Source organism: Lasioglossum baleicum, chromosome 12 (genome assembly GCF_051020765.1).
Source record: "Lasioglossum baleicum chromosome 12, iyLasBale1, whole genome shotgun sequence".
Lineage (NCBI taxonomy): Eukaryota > Metazoa > Arthropoda > Insecta > Hymenoptera > Halictidae > Lasioglossum > Lasioglossum baleicum.
In genome coordinates this window covers 15067032-15088082 of record NC_134940.1, presented here as the reverse complement: position 1 = coordinate 15088082, position 21051 = coordinate 15067032, and the positions used below count along the sequence as shown (strand labels likewise).

At 39.0% G+C, this 21051-nt stretch overlaps 1 protein-coding gene across 2 annotated transcripts in view; it reads right to left on the bottom strand.

Moving 5' to 3' along the window:
- LOC143214010 (CCR4-NOT transcription complex subunit 6-like) overlaps positions 1–21051 on the bottom strand; it is a 591839-nt gene that overhangs the window by 114097 nt on the left and 456691 nt on the right. The window contains exon 7 of one of the 2 annotated variants that reach the window (XM_076434478.1): positions 1651–1707. The exons of the other annotated variant lie outside the window; for it this stretch is intronic. Within the exon in view, the coding sequence (XP_076290593.1) occupies positions 1651–1707 (57 nt within the window). The remainder of the gene's footprint in view (positions 1–1650; positions 1708–21051) is intronic. 2 annotated transcript variants of the gene reach the window in all.

The window sequence follows — 21051 nt, the reverse complement described above, 5'->3', positions numbered from 1 at the left end:
GTAACTTGGCTTACCCCCTTCCCGCTTTATTGCAACCGTGTAAATTCTTGTTTGTTCTCGTTCCTTCTTTTGCTTTAATGGATTTCCCTCCCTTACCATCTCTCACCTCCTGAACCGCCTACGGAACCAACCCCTCTAGCGATTAATCGCGACTGCACGCGTGTTGTTCCGCTGTTCGATTTTTATACTCCTATCGGAACGTTGAATTATTCATGCATCCAGCGACGACATTCTCTCCGCCAGACTTGAATTGATATTCACCATGGGCCGGTGCGGAAATTTATTACGAAATACAGTCATTTTTGGAACGTCGCGCGGCGATGATCCACTCGGCTCTTTCCAGGATCGTCAGGTGAGGGAAGGGACCGCAAATCGAGGGGTGAAAGCTTCCCCTTCTATGCTAGTGCCGGATCAGTAGGGGTTGACCCGAGCCTCGGGTATAGTGTTGGGCAATAAATTAATTTATTCAAATAAAAATTTAAACAACAAGTTATTTGTTATTTGGATATTGAAGTTGATGATACTGTGGTTATTGGAGCAAGTCTAAATAGAATTATTTAACATAATAAAGACACCTAACACATGCAAAAATAAGTCGAAAAATAAGGAATAACATTTTCTCGTTTGGCAGCTCGTTTTCGAGAAAATCGGGTACGAAGTTCTGCCAGGTTCGCGTGATTTAGTATATGCAGAAAGTAGAATTGGTCGATCATGGTCAGACGCGTCAGACGTTTCCTATGCAATAGCACGCGTATTCGCTGCAATTTCAAACTCGATTTTCTCGAAAACGAGCTGCCAAACGAAAAAAATGTTATTCCGTTTTTTCGACTTATTTTTGCATGTAGAATCGCCCGGTTGTACTACGATTTCCGGCCCACCCTGTATAAACGACGTCGCTCATCAAATTCAATACAAGATCTGCATCTTTCAGATTTGTTTTAGGTTTTTGATTCTTACAACGAGGACGTTGTAACTAAAATTCTGAATTAATTACAGTATATGCACCTGGGTGTCCGACATCTCTTAGATTTTTTTCTGAATTTTCGCATATGAACAAATAGGAAAAATTACCCCAGTACTACGCGCTCTGTCGAGATATAGGGTTGCAATGGTCCATATGCCTTTCAATTAGGTCCAAAGGTATTGCTAACCATCTTATCCGACTGCACCCTTTAAGCGAGCACTACTGTATCCTCTATATCCCTCTAGACGGTGGTTAAACCGCGCGATGCTTAAGTGCACGCGCACCGCGGGTCAATGTTTATGCTTATACCAGCTACTTTTAGTGGGAGCTAGGGAATACCACGAAATGTTGAATCTTTAAAGTCAGTTTTTACAACAATGGTAAAGAGCGACCGGCTAATGTGCGGGACTTTTTATGTGTCTGGGGTGTCTCGGGACGGGTGGTAAAATCCGACGCGACGCGGCTCGTTCTACGCGCAAAAATTAGCCGAGAATGAAACAAAATAGAACCGCTGGATACTATTACGTATGCAGAGCCTGATCCCGTAAAACTCGAACTTTTCTTCCCAGTTGATTAATGAAAATTACGACCGGGTGGCATTTACCGTACAGGAGGGGTTGATACGTGTCTGATAAAAAAAAGATTGTTTAAAAGACACTTAATATTAATTAAGAGGTGGTACATACCATGTAAGACAAAAGAATTTTGCACAAGGTACAGTTGAATTGAGAATAGACACATACCTGCAACAGAAAAAAGAACAATACTAATTACTATTATTTTCCAATATTTTCAGCAATAATATTTAAAATTGCGATTGAAAAGAAAGACAAATAAAACACTTTATTTTTAAAGTTGTACCCACACTTTAAAATAAACAGGATTATTTATTATTTACTTTTTCAAACCCTATTCCACTCAACTCTGCCAGATGGTTGTATGAATCTAGGAGGTCCAATTGCAGTCGGTTACTGCAGACAGACACCGGTACAATTAAAACTACCTAATTTTCGAAAACCAAGCTCCATTTTGAAGAACGCTTTGAGGGTTTTGCAACCCTAGATGTGTACTAAAACTTGTACCTAGTACGTTCGCACTCGGAAAACGATTTCCACACACAGTCGCTATCCTTGTGGGACGAGTTGGCTGACGATTGTCCGTGTATAAGCGAGTTTGACCGAGATGAGAGTTTTCGAACGAGAACGCTGGTCTCCGAATATGTTGGGACTAGTGCGCTTTCGCGAGTCCGCAACGACTTGTTTGCTTCGTCAGGAGAATTCAGCAATGCTGTCATCGCTGCACATCTGAATTCTGCCCTTTAATTGGTTTTCATCCCGAAGAAGGACTCGCGCAAATTTTCCTCTCGCTCGCGTTGAAGGGAGCTCCAACTCCGGGGAGAACGAAATTAACTGTTGAATCGCGGTGTCCGGGTTTATTTCGACCCGGTGCTGTGTCAAAAGCGTGAGTTTGAATAACTCGAAAATTTCAATCCGGTAACTGTTCGGTCAAGTTGCTCAGATAACTTCAATATCAGCAAAATATATTTTAAGTTTCTCGAATTTTTGAGAAACCAATCTTGCAATCGAGAATTCCGAAAAAATGTACAGTGCTGTTGGGTAGAATGTTCATGAATTTTTTCGTAATTTTTTTTGTTAAGCACAACGGAAGAAGTAATTCATTAAAACCGTGTTCATCCTGTTTCTACGACGGGTTTCATTTAGGGGCTCTATCGAATGGTGTAAGAAATGATCAGTTTGGCTTGGGGCTACATTTAATCTTATCATTTTTGTAGGGCAACACGTACTACCTACATTTTCAAAACTGGCTTTGTATTTTCAGCAGTTCGTGTTGATTCATTTCATTTTATACAGACACGTTTTAATTACTAGACTGCGGATCTTTATGTATTCAGGGCACCCTCTCGTTTACATAATCCAAGAAAACGTTGACGTTAACAAAAATTTACGCCATTTCTACTGAATTTTCATGGAAAGAAATTTTTCCCTTATTCAGCTTTCCGTAAAATAATCGATGAAAATGAATATTTGCATAAAGATACACTATTAATTACAAAACAGAGAGAGAGAGTTGTAGAACAGGGCTTCGCGCAATCGGAGGCAGATTCTCAATTCCAAGATAATAATCGAAATCTCGAGTATTCAAGAACCTGGATGATCGAGGCAGAGATAATCGAAATTCTACTATATTTTACATTGGAATACATAAAAGAACCATAATGAGATAGCCTCGAGGAATTCTCGGAAATAATTTGAAATGGATAAAATCGGCGCTGCTTCATTTGGTAAGGAATTGTTGCAGTCCAAGAAGTGTTTAACTGCATAAGCATGGACAATTGCATGCAGTGATATTTTCAATATTTATACTAGTCTCCTTTGTGCATTATCTATTTTGAATCAATTGCGAGAAACACAAATGGGACTTCCATTGGCGATAGAAAAAATTGTTTAATTCATCTCTTTTTTTTAAATACATTACATTACATTAAAGATATTTTTTAAAATGGGACTGCATAGTTCCGTCATCATGTTACGATAGCTGAGGTCAACACAAATTCAACTACCTGTAGCACTATGACCTCCGCGTGACCTTGAGCAGTAAAAATTCACAAAAGTTGGCCACTCGATACGAAAATTATAACAGAAATTGCATCGCCATTCGTATCGACTGCCCAACTTTCCAGAATTTTTGTACTCAAGGTCCCACGAAGGTCATTGTATTATATGCCACATTTTCTATTACCAAAAACAGGCGGAGGTTTCCAAGATACCCAATTTAGATGGATCACCCTGTACATTGAGCAATGCATATACAGAGTGGTTCACCAGATTTTGCCACCTCGGTTTACGTCATTATTAGACTGCGGACTTTATGCATTAAAAATATTTAAGGACATCAATGTATCAGTTTCAGCTTAACAGGATAATTAAAAGAACACAATTTTTATTTGGCTCCTGTGTCCGGCAATCGATACGAACAATTTTTATTTTGCATAAAGATCCGCAGTCTGGTCATTATTATCATACACAGTGAGAAACCTGTGGATGAACGAACTAAATAGTATTATCAGATTTTTTGTGGGTGGACGCGTCAAGGACTTGTGAAGGTTAACTTTAATTTCTTAACTATATATATATATATTTTCCTATGCAATTTTAATCCTCCTCCTCTTTTGTATTCTATCTGGGAAATATAACAATGAAAAAATTGAAAGTATGAATACGTCGAATAAATTCAGATTAACAAATTTGCTTGAACGTGGTAAGCTGACGCGCGACCTACAAAGAGCCCTCCGCGTGAAAGTGCACACTCTTTTGTTTTTTATATGAGAAATTGAAAAATGTATCAAGCCTTTTGGTATGAATCAGTCGCTCGAGTCTCCTCTACACGTGGCTTCGGCTTGACTAAACCAAAATTGAATAGAGCCTGGGTAACGAATGATTCTCGCAGCCTGCTCCTATCGATTTTAATCCTGACCTTCAGCACCTTCATCGATCTCTATAATCCGCCAACGTTTCGCGAGAAACTTTTCAACTCGCATCCACGCAACTCATCGCTTGACACGACTTCGTTCTCGATTCTCCACCCTCGACACATCACCATACACATCCTGGTGCATAGAGATCGCGTGTATACATATATGTATACATCTATATATACAGACGCAGGTTGTATATGTATAACTATGTATAGGTTGTGTACATGTACTGTTCAGCTCGCCGCGGATCGAAGTTGCAAGCTGCACGAGGGAGCTCGCGTGAGCGCGCTCTCCCGCAAGGCGCTACTTAAAATTTTCAAGCAAGAATGATTTATGAGGAGGTCTCGACCTCACCAGTAGTCGACCCTCGACGCATTCGTGAAGCATACATTTTAATCTTAGTCACTAGCACATGGGCGTTCTCTCTCTTCGATCCGCGAACGACGACGTCTTCCGCGTCATGCCTCCTCCGACCGTCCTCTAACGGCCAAATGCCAAGTTCTCCAAGTTTTATGGAACGTCATCTCTGCCAGGAAGAGGATTCGTCTCTACGTGGAAATCTCTACTATGCGGAGAAGGAAATTCTTGAATTATTGCCGTCGTCATCTATTATAATTATTTTTCATCGAGCGTGTCTTAATTCCTCGCTATCCGGGAAACGAACTTCGCCGCAAACCGGTAATGAAACAATTTTCTCGCAGTGTTTCAATATTTCACGTGCCTCGCACACCGTTCTCCTAAACTGGTCGATGCTATGAGAATTAAAAATGCGAAGTTAATGTATGTACAGGCTGCATAGAAACTGTATGCCGCGACTTTCATTTATCGGAGAAAGTAACATTAATTAATTCAAGGTCGAGAGGTCAACAAGTTTCTTTTTTTCATCGCGTATTATGCTATTCGTCACAGGGATACCATTGGTCGAGACTCAACCGTTTTCTTAAAAAATGATGATAATGGTTCTTCGTTATCAAACTGATTTTATTCCTATTTTCGATATATTTCACGCGCAAAGAAATCATTTCGAAAAACTCCGTTAACACTGCTTTCCTAATGTTAACCGTGTAGGTACTGGAGTGTAATTGGATGCCGTACATTTTTATAGCAAAACGTAGAGAAAAAATTCGTCTGCACCAGTATTTGCGAAATTTTATTAAGTTTTCAAAGATAAGTACACAATACTTCAACAATTTTAAATATATCACAGACAGCATTCCTAGAAAATCTTTCGTAACTTTCTATTCGTATACTTTTTATTTCCGTTTTGATCAGCCTGGGCGGCATTTGCATACACAGGGAGAAGGTTAATTAACGCTGTACCTATAGACTCCACTGAGAAATCAAAATACAATGTAAATAAAATCAGTTTGATAATGTAAACAACTTCACCATCACTTTTCAAGAGAATGACTGACATTCAGTGTTATTTAGTTGACATTCAATTGACTACTTACGAAGTTACAAGTTTATAACATAATTTCCAATGTTCTGTAACAGTAAATAACATAAATGTGATGTGTCGTGGAATTCGTCTCGGAAAATGCTGTCGTCTTATGACAGAAAGGTGGGTGTACAAAATATTCGTACACCTTTTAAAAACTAATAACTCTTTTATAATTGTACCAAAGGACCTGATTTTTTACAATCAATTAGAAGCATTAGTTTACGGACTGACATGCATAAAAGATTCTCCAAAAATTACAATTTACAAGGTTGCATGCAGAAATAAAAAAGGCATTTTAAAAAATTGTTTTTATTTCGGCCTTTAATGAAAATTTAAAATATATGTTTTCTGGATCTATGTTCTTTATACGCATATTGAAAATTTCGTCAAAATCGATTGACGCAGGTAAAAACAACAGGCATCGGAAGATGTACGATTCTGTGGATTTCAAGCAGCGACTGATCAAAAGTCGTGTAAAACTACGATTTTCACCATTTTTAACCGCTTGTAGCTCGTGTGTATGTTAATCGATCTCAATGACACTTCCAGCATGTGTAGAACTAACATAGATCTACAAAACATATACATATTTCAAATTTTCATTAAGGACCCAAATAAAAAAGTTTTAAAAACTGCCGTTTTTATTTTTGCATTTAACCTTGTAAATTATGATTTTCGAAAAATCTTTTTTGCAAATCATTTCGTAAACTGATGCTTCTAATTGATTGTAAAAAATCAGGTTGTTTGGTACAATTCTAAAAAAGTTATTAGTTCTTAGAAAGTGTACGAATACTTTGTACACCCACTGTATGGTTCCATTTAACAAAACATGATTTGACTTTCGAACAAACTTTTCTCGTAGCTTCAGTGTGCGTCACGAAACATGTCCGTTATCAGATAAACGAAGCGCACCGTGTCGCTGTGAAGTATTTTCCAACGTTTAGAAATACTAAAAACTCAGAACGGACTCGGACAATTTCGCAGAAAAATCCGCAGTCCGATTTATCGCAAACTTTCGCCTATATGCTACTTGTTGACGCAGCTCTCGAGACTGGTTCCGGCGACGGGGCGCGTGTAAAAAAATCCATCGGAACGATAGCATAATAAATTTCGTAAACCGTGCATCAATGTTCCCGGTTCGTGGGAAGAATTGCGAAAAGATTTTTTTTAAAAGATGCTCAATCATGTCCACAGTGCTGGAGGGCTGTGTATATATCCCGGATTCAAAAGCACCGACAAATGACACGGCGGTCTTGATAAATGTAGCCGTGTTGGCCGAGCTTTTCCACGGGGGCGAGTGTAACATCGATTTTCCGAGGACGGTGCCGCGTCGTAATTCGCAGACGGCGTCCCCGAGAGCCGTTGTTACTGTATCCTCGTGCTGCTCTTTCTGCACCGTAGGATTATTGGTCGAATGTACACCCTGTCAGTGTAGCTGAGGGGTTACGAAGGGGCGCGCTTTCAATTTGATTGCGATTCCGCGGTGTGTGGTTTACGATGCTCCGCCCGAAGCAATGGGTCCTTGATGAGAATTATATGGCGGTCGTCGTACCGTGGACCATGGGCCATTCTTCGCGCAACAGACCTGCCCCGTATTGTCTCGTGAAAGATGCGGATCAACACGACACAGCAGTCACTACACTGCACCGAGAACGCAGAGGCACTCTCCGAAAAATCGCACGGTCGGTGGGCTACCTTCAAAATTGTCCCTGCCATGAAATGCCATCTCGGAACGCTTCGTCTAATCAATTTTGTCGACGAGCACGCGTCCCGTCGCCACTGTGGCGTATCTAGCCCGAAAAGTCGGAAAAAAGTCGATTTCGAAATTTACAGTTGTTGCTGTCCGACATAGGTCTGAAGAATAAGGCTTCAATTTGGCTTTTCTATTTGTACATGCTTTGCAACACGCTTTGCGTTCGTAAGCAGCCTCTAAAACAGCGTTCATCCATTAGCGATTTTTAAGTGTTTTAAGGAGAAAAATTGTATAAATTCTTACATTGCGGAAACTTTTATCATCTGAATTAGTAGAGTTATTAATTATATTATAATTGATAATTGATTATAAAACTTCGTTGACGATATTATTGAGTAATATCCGGTTCTCTGTCAGGTATCATTACATTCGATAAAGGTTTGTGGTTATTAGACTGCGGATCTTTATGCAAAATAAAAAATGTTTGCATTGATTGCAAGACGCAGGAGTGAAATAAAAATTTCTTTCTTCTTTTGATTATCCGATTAAGCTGAAACCAATACGTTGGTGTCTTTAAATATTTTTAATATGTTCACTGCTTTAAGTTGTGCTTACCCATAAATGCATAAAATCCGCAGTCTAGTGATTATAATGCAAAAGAGGGATTCCAGATTTGCACAGATTGGTGATTTATAACTAATTTAAGTAGAAACGAGCAACAACAGTCTTAGTGTGTGGTTCCTGATGAAAATTAATGGTAAGAATTTGAAAAATTCTTAAAATATATATCTACTTATTAAAAAGTTTCGTGATCCGCATATTTACCAATGAAATAATAAATTACATCATTTCAAACATCATTTTTGCCTGCTCTTCGATGAACAACGAGGCACGACTTATTTTTTATGCGTAGTTTAACTATTTAAGAATGTCTCAGTAAAATTTCAAATCAAAATTCCTGAAACTGACAAAGTTAAAGTTTTTTTAAAGTAAACTGGTCGAACATGATATTTATTTATTAAACTATAATTGATTTATTTGATTAAATTTAACTGTATCGAAATTTATGAAATTGAATGCCCCATGTTAGAATAAAAAATTACTATTAGGTATAACCTAGGTGTTAACTGTTTCCATTTGTCACCTTGTACGACCTTAATGACCTTAAGAGTGCATTTGACTACTTTACGTGTGACTGTATTGCAATTTGCACACAAATAGATGAATTCAGTAATTTGTGTTGCAAACGCCTGTACTTTATATTAATATTCTAACTATTGCTGGCACTGCAGCAATTATTATTGGCACTTTTGATTTAAACGACAAATATTAAGAATTCCTGCTATAGAAAATAATTTTTTATTGCTTCTTATTTACATTTCAAAGCGACGTTGTAAGTTTTCATAACAGAGTTGCACATATGACTGTTAGCAGATGTGCCAATCGCTGTATTATTTGTCTTACGATTGTTATTCACTGGATATATTTTATAATAAACGATTTATGACTCGTAAAACTGTTCGATCTTGCTGAAAAATCTCTGTTAGCTTATAATAACAGAAGGTTAAGCTCGTTTAAACGTTTCAAAAAAAGATAAAAAGATTTTTACTACGACTCTGGCTTAGGGAGCCAATCATTGTGCAGTTTACCCTATTAGTTAATATTGACTTGAACGATTAAAAAAGTTTCACTGAAAGAAAATTGCATATGTTGCAGAAGAATTCACTTTGATCGTCCAGTGTTGAACACGATATTTATTTCCGCGATGAAGGGGAACCTGAGAATGGAAATAAACACGTTCACTATCGCTCCACAGCGAGCCGTTTAGGATAAACATCCCACATTGCCAGAGGACACGAAAGACAGAGTAATTAGAGCTTGCACACCATTAATCCTGAAACAATCCAAGCTACATTATAATTTCTTCTTACTCGTCGCAGACGTTACATCGCCATGGGTGGACGTGATTTTCAGCACTTGTTAACATGCCGGCTATGACAGTAAACGACAGAGGTACGATAGAAAATTATCTTCTCTGTTATTATTCAAATCGTATGGTAAAACATTGTTTGTATCAAAAGAGATATATTCCGTAAGTAGAGCACACATTGTACTTTTCTTCTTGCGCGGATTTACATATTTATTTCTCCCCTTTCCATAATAAGGGCATTTTATTATGAAACTGCGGGTTTTATGGTTTATAGCGTTTACGAGTATGCATAATATAATAAAGGAAGCGGTTTAACGGAGATTTTATTAAATTGTTATTTCGCCGTCAACGTTTCAAGACGGAGTAAATCGACGAACAAACTGGATAACTTGCTTTACGTTGCCGATAAAGTTACATTCGCATCCAGATATCTAGACTCGTTATTATTTAATATCTGGTTTACATGTAACATTTTGTACACTGTCGCAAAAATAAAGATGTAATCATGACAGAGTCATTTGATGATCTACTCACGGCAATAGGAGCGTTAGTGGATTAGATTACGGTGATTAGAGTGACAGTACGCAGGCACTTACATGATAGATCAAACGATACTTCGAGATCATCAGTTTAGCATCCACAATAAAATCTACCTGGTCGTGTTAAGATTTCAACTAGCGGCTAACGGTACCTGAGAACTACGTACACACGATCCACACAAGGTAGAGTCATTTTACATTTACGGAAGCATGGATTACACGAGTGCGTCAGAGGGAGCCTATGGTAACATGAGCGAAAAAGTTCGACGTCTACAAAGAGAACATCAGGCTGCCGTCTAACGTTCAATATGACACCGAGTGGTATTAATGCTTAACGGGAGCCAGGATCAAACGCGAACTGGCGTAACACGCTCTTGCAACCGTTAACAATTGATTTTTATCGCATTTTACGCGCCGGTATAAAATACAGTTTAATTTCTAGTCGGTTACAAAATTGTAATAGAAAAAGCATTCGAGAAAGAAATTTGTTCAAGGTGACCACATTTTTTAGTACATAATTAATCGTTGCTTAAGTCAAGACGAGTTCAACGACCTAGTATACGACGACTTTGACACGACCTTGGACTGAAACATGCGAAATCACTGACATGCTTACGTTGAATATTTTTTTTATTACGTCGTTTGGTTAATAATTCGTGTTTGGTGCTTCTTCGTGGTATAAATGTCGGACTTTAGACATCTTGAATGAGCCACAATGATTTCCTGTTATCACTAGACTGCGGATCTTAATTCATTTGTGAAGAAATTGTTTGGGTGAAATATAAAACAGTAAAAGATTCAAAAAATGCGAGAATGTTGTATTGTTGATTTTAATATAACAAAGTCGTAAGTTGCAAAACATTTTTATTTTGTATGAAGATCTCCAGTGTAGTTATCACTCCGAGAATAAAAGGCTGCTCTTTACTTTACCGGACTCAAAATTTGTGCCTTTCTCCTACGAATTATGATGTATTTGGTATGTAATCCAGTAGATTTGTACCCGGCGCAGATGCAGATCGAAGTTTCGAACTTCTGGGATCAATAGTTGAGGAGTTATGGTCGTTTAAAGTTGAGCATATTTCCAGTTTCCTGACTGGTAAGGGCGCCGCCATATTGGTTTATAGTGACGGTCGCACGCCGCTTACTGAGTTGGTTAGGATTAGGTAGAGGGGGGCGGCGAGGTAAGCTGCTTGCGGTCGTCACTACAAACCAACATGTCGGCGGCCCTTACCCGTGAAAAATGCTCAACTTTAAGCGACCATAACTCCTGAACCATTGATCCTAGAGGATCGAAACTTCGATCTGCATCCGCGCCGGTTACAAATCTACTGGATTACATACCAAATACATCATAATTTGTAGGAAAAAGGTACTAATTTTGAGATCGGTAAAGTAAAGTTTATCCGAATAAAATGTTTGGATCAATCATTACTAATTGGAATAGCATGCATTTGACGTACATCGCGTTTTTAAGGTGAAGGTTAGGCCGTCGAACTCGCCTAGACATAAGCAACAATATTATCCACCTTCATTTTTCATGAACAAATTATTCGAATATTTATCTATTGCATTTTGTAGCCGACTAACATTTCTTTTCATCTGGCTACCGGAAGTGTTTGAACAGGTCGCAAAAGATCATTCGACAAAAACGCGTGAGTTTAATTGAATTATCACGGTAATGTTTAACAGTACCGTTAACCCGAGAAACATAGAAAATAAATGAAGGGGAACCAGAAATCCCGGTATTATCAATCCTCATTAAAAGTAGGCATGTCTAGGAAGATCAGGGAGCTAATTACAAATGAAATGCGAGCGCAATAAATATTTATCGCTCACCGGTGGCAGCGAGACTAAATTCCCGTCGCACGAATTTGATGGTGCAGCGGTTTCTCTAGCAGCGCGACACAGCTCGATTCAACATTGAAGTGCATCCAACTTCCTTAATGTAGTTCGTGTAACGATACTTTGCCGGCATAGAGCGCATTAGGTGGGCGGATGAATCCGTGACACAAGGCGACAAGCTTTCCAGCCAGATTCTGAATAGATAATGCAAACCACGATGAAGATCTCATCAGTTCCACGTAATTAGCTCCCACTCCTCAGCGAAAGGTTGTTACAACTACATGATAGTCGTGTGTTATCTGCCACGCGGTGTGCGCGTCTCCTTCGTTCGGCTAGTTACAATCGTATCTTCGGTGCACGCGTGCTGCAGTCTCCGCCAGTGTGTACCTAGACGTACACTGCACAGTTGTGCACCGAAGGCGGGACGAGAACTTCGCTGGATTTTTACCGTCTCGGTAGTGCAGTCTTCGAGGTAATCCGTTCTGAAAGGGTCGGAAGAAGACCAATTTCGCTAAAAGAGCAATGCCCTTAAAGCAGAACGCACAAAGACTCGCCCATTGAACGGTCGACTCCCATGTCCGAGGAAAATAAGTCGAGTCAGACAATTTGTAGGCACCCCCGAACGTGGAGTCAGAGCTTTCGAAGTATACTAGGGTAAAATGTACCTATTACTGCGGTGTTTTCTCTCGGCCAGATTAAAATATGTAAAAATAAATATTTTGCCGTGAATAAATTTGTACAATTCAATGGGAATGTATTCTCGTGGGCGAGGCAAACAAAGTTGTCAATCGTTACCATATTTTGATAATCTCGGGATTTGTGAAAGAACATTCTTCATAAAAAGTAAAAATAAGACTACAATTCAGGGGAAAGTTTTATTATTTAGATGCCTATTTCGATACAATACAAATATAAGATACAATACAAATATAACCTGCCAGTCCAATATTTTTCATTTCACAATTATTGAAATCATGAAGTTGCTCACATCGAAATTGATTCGATAAATTTCTTTATCCAAGCACATATTGTTATAAAAATTGCACAGAATTAGTTTAGTGTTAATAAAGAAATTAAGCCCTCAGCATTATACGTACAACAAAGTGAAGGAGGAGCTCATTACTGCGGCACAAAAATCACTAGGAATGTCCCTAATACCACGGTGTGAATTGCAACCACGTAGGCCGAAAGTGTGGCGGAATGGCGTTCTAGAAGAGGAAGTTATAGCGTGGAAGAAAAATTAGCCGATGTATCAGAGCTGTCCTAAGATATTTGGCGCCTGTGGGCTACTAACAACAATGCGCTCCTCTTTACAAGAAAATACACGGGAGGGGACGCGGGAGCGGGGTGATCGGCGAAGTTCTACTAAAAAAGGTCAATATATCACCAATCAACAAATAAAAATATAAAACAAAAACTACAAACTCGCCGCCCCGAGGCAATAGCACATTTAGCCGTGTGGTCAGCGTGGCCACACGAGCTATAGTTTTCGGGCAGTTATTCTCAACAATTACCGGAGGCGCCAGTGCCGGTAGGAGTGTTAGAGGATGGTCCCAATTTGGGGACGCGTAGAAGCATTAAACCTTGAAACAATAAAGAAGAAGCCTAATACTTTTTGTATCCGTTGTACGTTCACAGAGTCGCTCACCTGTGGACCGCCCTGTACACGGGAATACAATAAAGATCCTGTAGAAACAAGCATGACGCGTGTATAGTTGATGAGGAACGAGCACAAATTGGAAAATCGAGTCCTGTCCTATCCGTCTAACGTTTTTTTTTTCGTGATTGGTCGAGAGGAATCGGCCGCAACCTGCCCTGGGAGCGTATAATGACCGAGGCAGCAGTCTCTCCACTCTAATCTCAAAATTACACGATATTTTAAAATAGCGTACACGCTTCCAGCAACTGGCAAGTGTCATTACGCCGGTTCGCCGTGCACCAATATCAGCCGCTCCCATTTATTGTACAAGATTATGCACTTTATTATTATCGTCCGAACAACCGGTATAATCCGTTCCTCTGGCTGTGCCATCTGCTTCCCGGATTGTTGCTCGTGCCGATCGGCATGCCGGCCTGTTTCATTCCGGCGATGAGCGCATAAACATGTTACCTGAATGGTTTCATTCATTCACCCTTCCCACCTCCATCCTCTATCCACCTCTATCCACCCCGTGCAGAAATCCTCCCGCCCCACTCATCTTCTTGGTCGACGAGCTCCAATCCCTTCGTTTCTCTCCATCCCTCTTAGCGCTGGCCAACACACTGATATGTTGTATATACATCTCAACCTTTATGCATGCATGTGTGTACGTAACTTTAATCACGGCGCGGAAAGCATTGCTGTAGTCTATCACTGAATTCTATGCCTTTTCTCCCTTCTGTCTGACGTTATCTATGTTTTAATACCGTAATAGTGGACAAAGCGTATTACCATACACTTTCGTTCCGTATAATATTGGGAAACTGTTTTCAAGCTAGTGCTCTCGCTGATATAGTATCCGAGAATAAAGAGAAATAATCGAGCAGGAGCTGCCGTTCGGGTTTGGAAAAATTCGGACAGAATTTGTGTGGCTCGTTTCAGACGATATCTACGGAATACGAGGTGTGACTGTTTTTCATTGATTTGGAGAAATAGCGAGGATATGTATTTGTTCGAATTTTCATCGATTCTTATGGTAGTAGATATTCATAGAAGTTCCGTGGGGGGCAAGCCGATTTTGCTGGACTTTTCTTTGAGGCTATTTGATGTTTTGACTAAAGATTGATATATTATCACACAATATTTCACTATCTCATCAATCCATAAGTAATTAGCTGGTATAGAGTAGTTGTGTTGGAGTTTTGTACAAAAACATTGTCTTTTTAGAGGTTATATTCGAAATGACCGATTCAAACCCAGAAGAGTTGCACATTCGGCATGAATTTCGAAAGGGCGACCAACGATGGTTTGCCAAATGTAAATCGGGCGTTTCTTTTTGACGTTCCTCGATCAGGAAGTCCTGTGGCACTCGATAATGACATTTTACGGGCAGGTGTATTATAATTTTACGAAAAATACTTTACTTTAAATATTTTACTAATAATGTAATATTTCGATTAGAGAATCCGTATCTTGAAGTTTCTTTTGACCGGCGCTGTATCCACGAGGTCCGGAGGTTGGCCGGGGAGACCCGGAGGATTTGCATTCTACCCGGCTCGTTTTACTCTCGCTAGGATTTACGTTATTTCTGAGTTTGCTACCGCGTGCGCGCGCGCGCGCGCGAAGAGCCATTTCATAAACATGGAAGTTGGTCGTGACGCAACCGGAATAGCAAAACGAGTCAAAGTGAAATCTCTTCACCGGCAAAGACAAATAACAGCAATGATATCGCTCCTTGGCACGGGGAACGTGACTATCCTTTTTTTCCCCCCTTTCGTTCCGTTTCCACTCGTTTTCATCGCGTTGATCCACTACATTCCCTCTATTCTCCGAGGCAGAGGCAAAAAGTTCATGCGGCACATACGGCGAAAAAGCCGGCGAACGAATCGCGCGAACGTCATACGTTCAAACAGCTCGTTATCCGTCGCGATGATTCGCATTTCGCGAACACCGTTGCCGCGAGAATGCCGCATCGCCGATAATAAACCGTGCGCAAAAGCGAAACGCGTTTTCGGTTGATCTGATCAAATAGATCAGGCAAATGGACAATCGCGTTCCAGCCTCCGCGTTTCCATTGGTCACAACTGGTGTACCGTTGCCCGTTAACACGTTGATTGCCGCGTTACTCATATACGAACGGTCTGTCACTTTTTATTCAGATATAATTTTTTATTGGCGAGTCAACGGTTTTTACGAGCCACGATTCCGCATGTCTTAATCCACATCCGTTCCTCGTCAAATTGGCACAATTGTACAACGTGTATAATTTAACTTTGCTAATGATTTCAGTCGGAGTAAAGTGACAAATATTTACACTTGCGTTTCTCAATTTCATTCGTGCACAAATTGAGGGTAATATTTTTTAGTTACCCTCTCTCTGGCGGTACCGGATTAGCCACGTGACAGAGGCAAAGAGTAGGGATACAACAAGAGGCGACAGTTAGAAAGAAGACGATGTTTTAGAGAGAGAGAGAGAGAGAGAGAGAGAGAGACAGCCCATACAATTTAAAGGTCCATTCGGTATGGATTGATAAACTTCGGCAATGCTCGTATATACTTCATAATATATATTGTAATATATTCAAATTATTATAAGCAAAATTACAGTATACATATTTTACATATACGTAAATTATTAGTTATAGGTAGATGTAATTGTAAGCAATAATAGTTGGAAGTGTTTGTATGATAAAATAATGGTGTGCAAGAATAATAGGTCTTTCCATATGTATATTGTTTGTAAGTAATTTGTTTTTTCAATGTAAGCTGCTATAGTTTATATGTAACAAACGTTCCTGTAATATCTCCGTAATGAATGTCCTTAGAGTACATTTTCTAGAGTTATCATTTTATTATGATATACTTCTTCTTTTTCTACTTTCCAAACTTGTAAAATTAATGTGAATACTTCGGTAACCCCAATATTAATAAATATTTCGTTATAAAAACGAACAGATTTGTAATTATTCGATATTGACACGAAATAAGATTATTAAATCCAATTGATTTACCCGCGTGCTTATACAATCAAGTTAAAGGGACAGTCGAACGACCGACATCAAAGCTACTCTTGGACAGAGAGGGAACGCGTCACGTGACCACGCGGAAGAGTGGGGAATAGCGTTGTAGAAGGGGAAGGTAGAGTGGTGGACACAAGTCTTAAACCTTTGCACTCCTTTGTCGAGTGTGACTCGACATCAGAGAAAGAAAATATAAACAAATTTTTATATGTATATCGTTCTTCTCCTTTATGTATCTAATTGTCATATGTTTTAATTAAAAACAAATATAACTTCCACAAATAAAAATTACAACGAAGTTTGAGAGCTATATCTAATATAATTAGTAAGCAAAATTGTGTTTCAAATAAGTAGCAGTCAAGGAACTGACTTTTGAAGTAAATTTCATATAAAACACTTAAAATGGTAGGGAGTTGTTGCAAAGGGTTAATCTGGCGACTCTGCTGGCGACGAAGAGACTACTTAAGCCTCTTCGTCTGTTCTTCAAGTTCACTTTTGACATATGGCCAGCTGCATTCTGAAGAGGTTCTACAATAAACAATTGTCGTGTAAAAATTACAAAACAATTAGTCGTCAAAGGACTTGAAAAACGGTGACAATTATGTGTTAGATTTTAGATACTTATATTATCGTAGCAAGGAAAATTAGTTTAAGAAGAACGTATTTGAAGTTTCGATCGTTCCGTTCGGTAGAACAAAACTATTTAACTGTATCAAACGAAAAAACGCGAGGGGGATGAATGAAAATTTTGTTATTTTATTGAAAATACTCGAGAAAGTTATCGCGGCGTGTTTTAATGAAGGAAGCGATGGCAGTTCGCAGCTATCAAGAGGCAGAGAGTTATAATAGCACTTAGACCCCCGTTTTCAAAAGCTTCGACCTACTTTTCAGTTGCTTATTTAAAGTTTGCAGGGAAAGCCTTGGAGATGGAAACATTAGTAAACAAAGAATTGTATTTAAAATGATAGAAAAGAAACTAACAATATCAGAATCTTGGTATCCTAAGGAGAAGCAAGTGCAAACCGTAATAATACCAAAATGGAGGTAATTATTTTCTATACTTTCCTGTTGTTTATCTAAACTTTTCAAAAGATTCTTTACAATTGCACGTACAATAGCATTAAAAAATCGTAGCATAGAAAAGAGAATTGTTAAAGTGTCAGTATCTCGAGGTTCAACAATGCGGCAGGTTAATGCGAGGTCTGGCGAAACCAAGAAAATGGAGATTATTTATGGAAGAATAAGTCGAAAATGTAGAATGAAATTTATTCATACAAGGTTTCCATTTCAGGGCATGTAATTTTAAAAAATTGACAATCATGACAGTGCACTGAAGAATGGTATATTTCCGAAGAAATAATACATTTATGTTACAGCATTATTTATTTTTCGATACCTTCGAAAGATTAAGAATAGCAAACACGTTAAAATGTACTACAAATAAATGAACAACCTTTTTACTTTGTTTCCTATTGCTGAACAAAATTTTATTTCTTCTCTAAATAATTTTAATGGTTTGAAAATTGTGTCTCCATATTTTTATGTTTTTACTGGTTCAAGTTTCACCGACTCTTTCTCATATTTTCCTAATAAATATTTTCATCTAGCAAATGGTGTTCCACTATCAACCCCTCCCACCACTTTCTGCGTTGTCTATTCCTTATTAATATGTACCTCGAACAATACTTGTCGCAATGCCGGACAACTATGTAAATTTTGAATAGACAAATATTTCTGGTAAACGTAACAAATGTTCCGTGATGCCAGTAGAAAATAAAATAGTTCCACTAGACCTCGATGGTGTCTCCACTCGGCAGGAAATGTCCGATATTTATGACGATCGTTGCGGATCGCGAAAGCGTTGCCATTAGGGTGGACAGGGTTAATTATGAACAAGACACCACTCAGTGGTACATACATGGCAGGTAAAAGGGAAAAAGGGAGGCATAAAATGCGCGCGGGTATCGACGTTGATGCAGCGGTCTCGGCCAACCAATTAGTCACTTCCGCGGAATCGATAGGAATCCGAAACGATACCGCGAATAATGGAAACGAGCAGAAAGGGAACGCAAGAAACCGAAAACGTGGAAACGTAACCGGGGATGTCGCGTATACCGCGTTCCCAGATATATATATATATATATATTTCACGTTTGAAGCGGCTGTTTTATGACGCATTCCGTTGTCCAATTAAAAGTTAGATCAGACGGGAAGCAGAGGATGTGTTCCACGATCAACGTGGCTGACGTCGACGACACCGACAACGCGGGGAACAGGTTTCGTTTTAACGAACCCGGTGTGCCCTGACTCGGCAGAATTCACCGTTCCGACGTAATAACTTCTCCCCGTGCCTATGCATTGACCGTAAGGATCCGTTCGTTGACATGCACGAGTGACGAGAGGCATAACTTTCGTTATCGCAAATACGCGGCGATGAATCACGGTATCCGGCACCCGGCCGATGTACACGTGGGGGCGACAGGTCCCAGGCATAGATTTATTCCGCTTTCAATTGGCCACACCCGATCCCGGACCGGAGAACGTGTGTCCTGGACTAGTTCCAATACTGGACACGCTTGCGCTGCGCTCGCTGTTGATGCGCGCTCGTGACATCGCGATACACCTGACCACGGTACAGCCTCGATCCTTGCCGAGGAACGGGACTAGATACGTCTATGGCCATCAACGTCCGCGTAATTAGCAGGAGCCGCGTGCGCTGAAAATGCAAATGCCCTGACTCGCAGCGCAGCGCAGCGGTTCGATTACTCGGTCGACAAAATTATCTTTTCACGGTTTCGAGCGTCTTTCGGGTTTTAACCCTTTGTACTCCAAATTATATCTGGTTGTCCCAAGAGTTTCTTTCGCAATGCGTAAATTTAATATTATTATTATTATTATTATATACGGACCGAGGTCCTTTTATACAAATGTGTACAGTTTTGACAGTATAACTGATATAACAAAGAGAAGATATGACAAAAAATCTTGACATAAAATCTTAACCTAAGTCTTAACTAAAATTTACATAAAAATGGACCGTGCGAAACTAAACAAATACAGGTACGATTAACATATAGTATTGCGCAATTTTGTTTTGAATGCCTGTAACGTGCCATTAAAAAAATCGATATTGTTATAAAATACGTTTGAGCAAGCAATAATGCGATTTAATGGATTTCTTATTCCATATGAGGATTTGGATTTCATTGTTTGAAATCCTGCTCTCGTTCTCAAAACACGTTCAGGTACGTAGAAATTGATTTGCCTAAGGAGTGCGGGACAATCTATATTGTTATTAATTAAATTGAAGATAAAGCTCTGGTCGGAAACTGTTCGGATATTGTTACATCACACAAGTTGTATACGAACAACGTGATCATCCGTTTATTAACTTTTCATTATTTGGTAATAAAACGGACTGGGTTAAGTCTGGCCTGACCTAACCTAATACTTGTGTGACGTTGCAATATTAAATGCATTGCGAAAGAAACTTTTGCGACAACCTAATATTTCAATGTTGTTGCCAACAACTAAATACTATCTTAAGTGTATTATTTGAAATTTACTTCCAAGCACAAAATTCCTTGCCTGCTACTAATTTTAAACAATTTTCTTAACTACTTATATTAAATATAGCTCTCTAAAAATAAGACATTGAATAAATAAAGGAAGAACCTAATACATAGAAAAACCCGTTTTATTTACATTTCTTTTTCTCCGATGTCGAGTCACACTCTCGACAAAGGGATGCGAAGGGTTAATGATTTCTTTCTACCTAAAATACATTCCCTATGATATTTGCAATTTTATGGATATGAAATTGGTGTAATACCTCATGCAATACCTAAATGTTTAGTTATTGATTAGATACCGATATATTTAATAATGCAAACAATATTTTGAATAATTCTTGAATAATAAGTCAGCCTTCTGCTACAGTTTATAAGTTCGTTGAAAATATTGATAAGAAATATATTAATTGAAAATATTTCTGTTATCTGTCCCTCATAAACGATGACACCACTTTGCCCTTAAACTATTCATCCAGATGTAAAGTTCCCAAGATATATTCGATAAGATATATCTTCCAGGTATACATCTTTTTAAAAATTAATTTCGACTCGATTTGCAACGTTTTGCATTTATGCTAGAAATTAGTAGGCGAAACAAGTTACCCTCTTTCTGCCAGTGCCGGATACTTGCACGACAGTTACGAGAATATCGTCATAGCAGGGGAACGGTAAAGTGGGGAGATGAATTTTTTATTTTCATCTGACTTATACTGTTAGGAAGAGAAACAAATTTTTATTTAACCTGAGCTGCATGTATAATTAATGCAGGCAATGTTCATTTTGCATAAAGATTCGCAGTCTATATTCGTGAGAACTTGTTCACTATCAAGTTCATAACTGTAGCACAGCAGGATCATACTATTTGTCTTTACGAAATGATCGAAAATTAAATATTTTTCGCGAACCGGATAT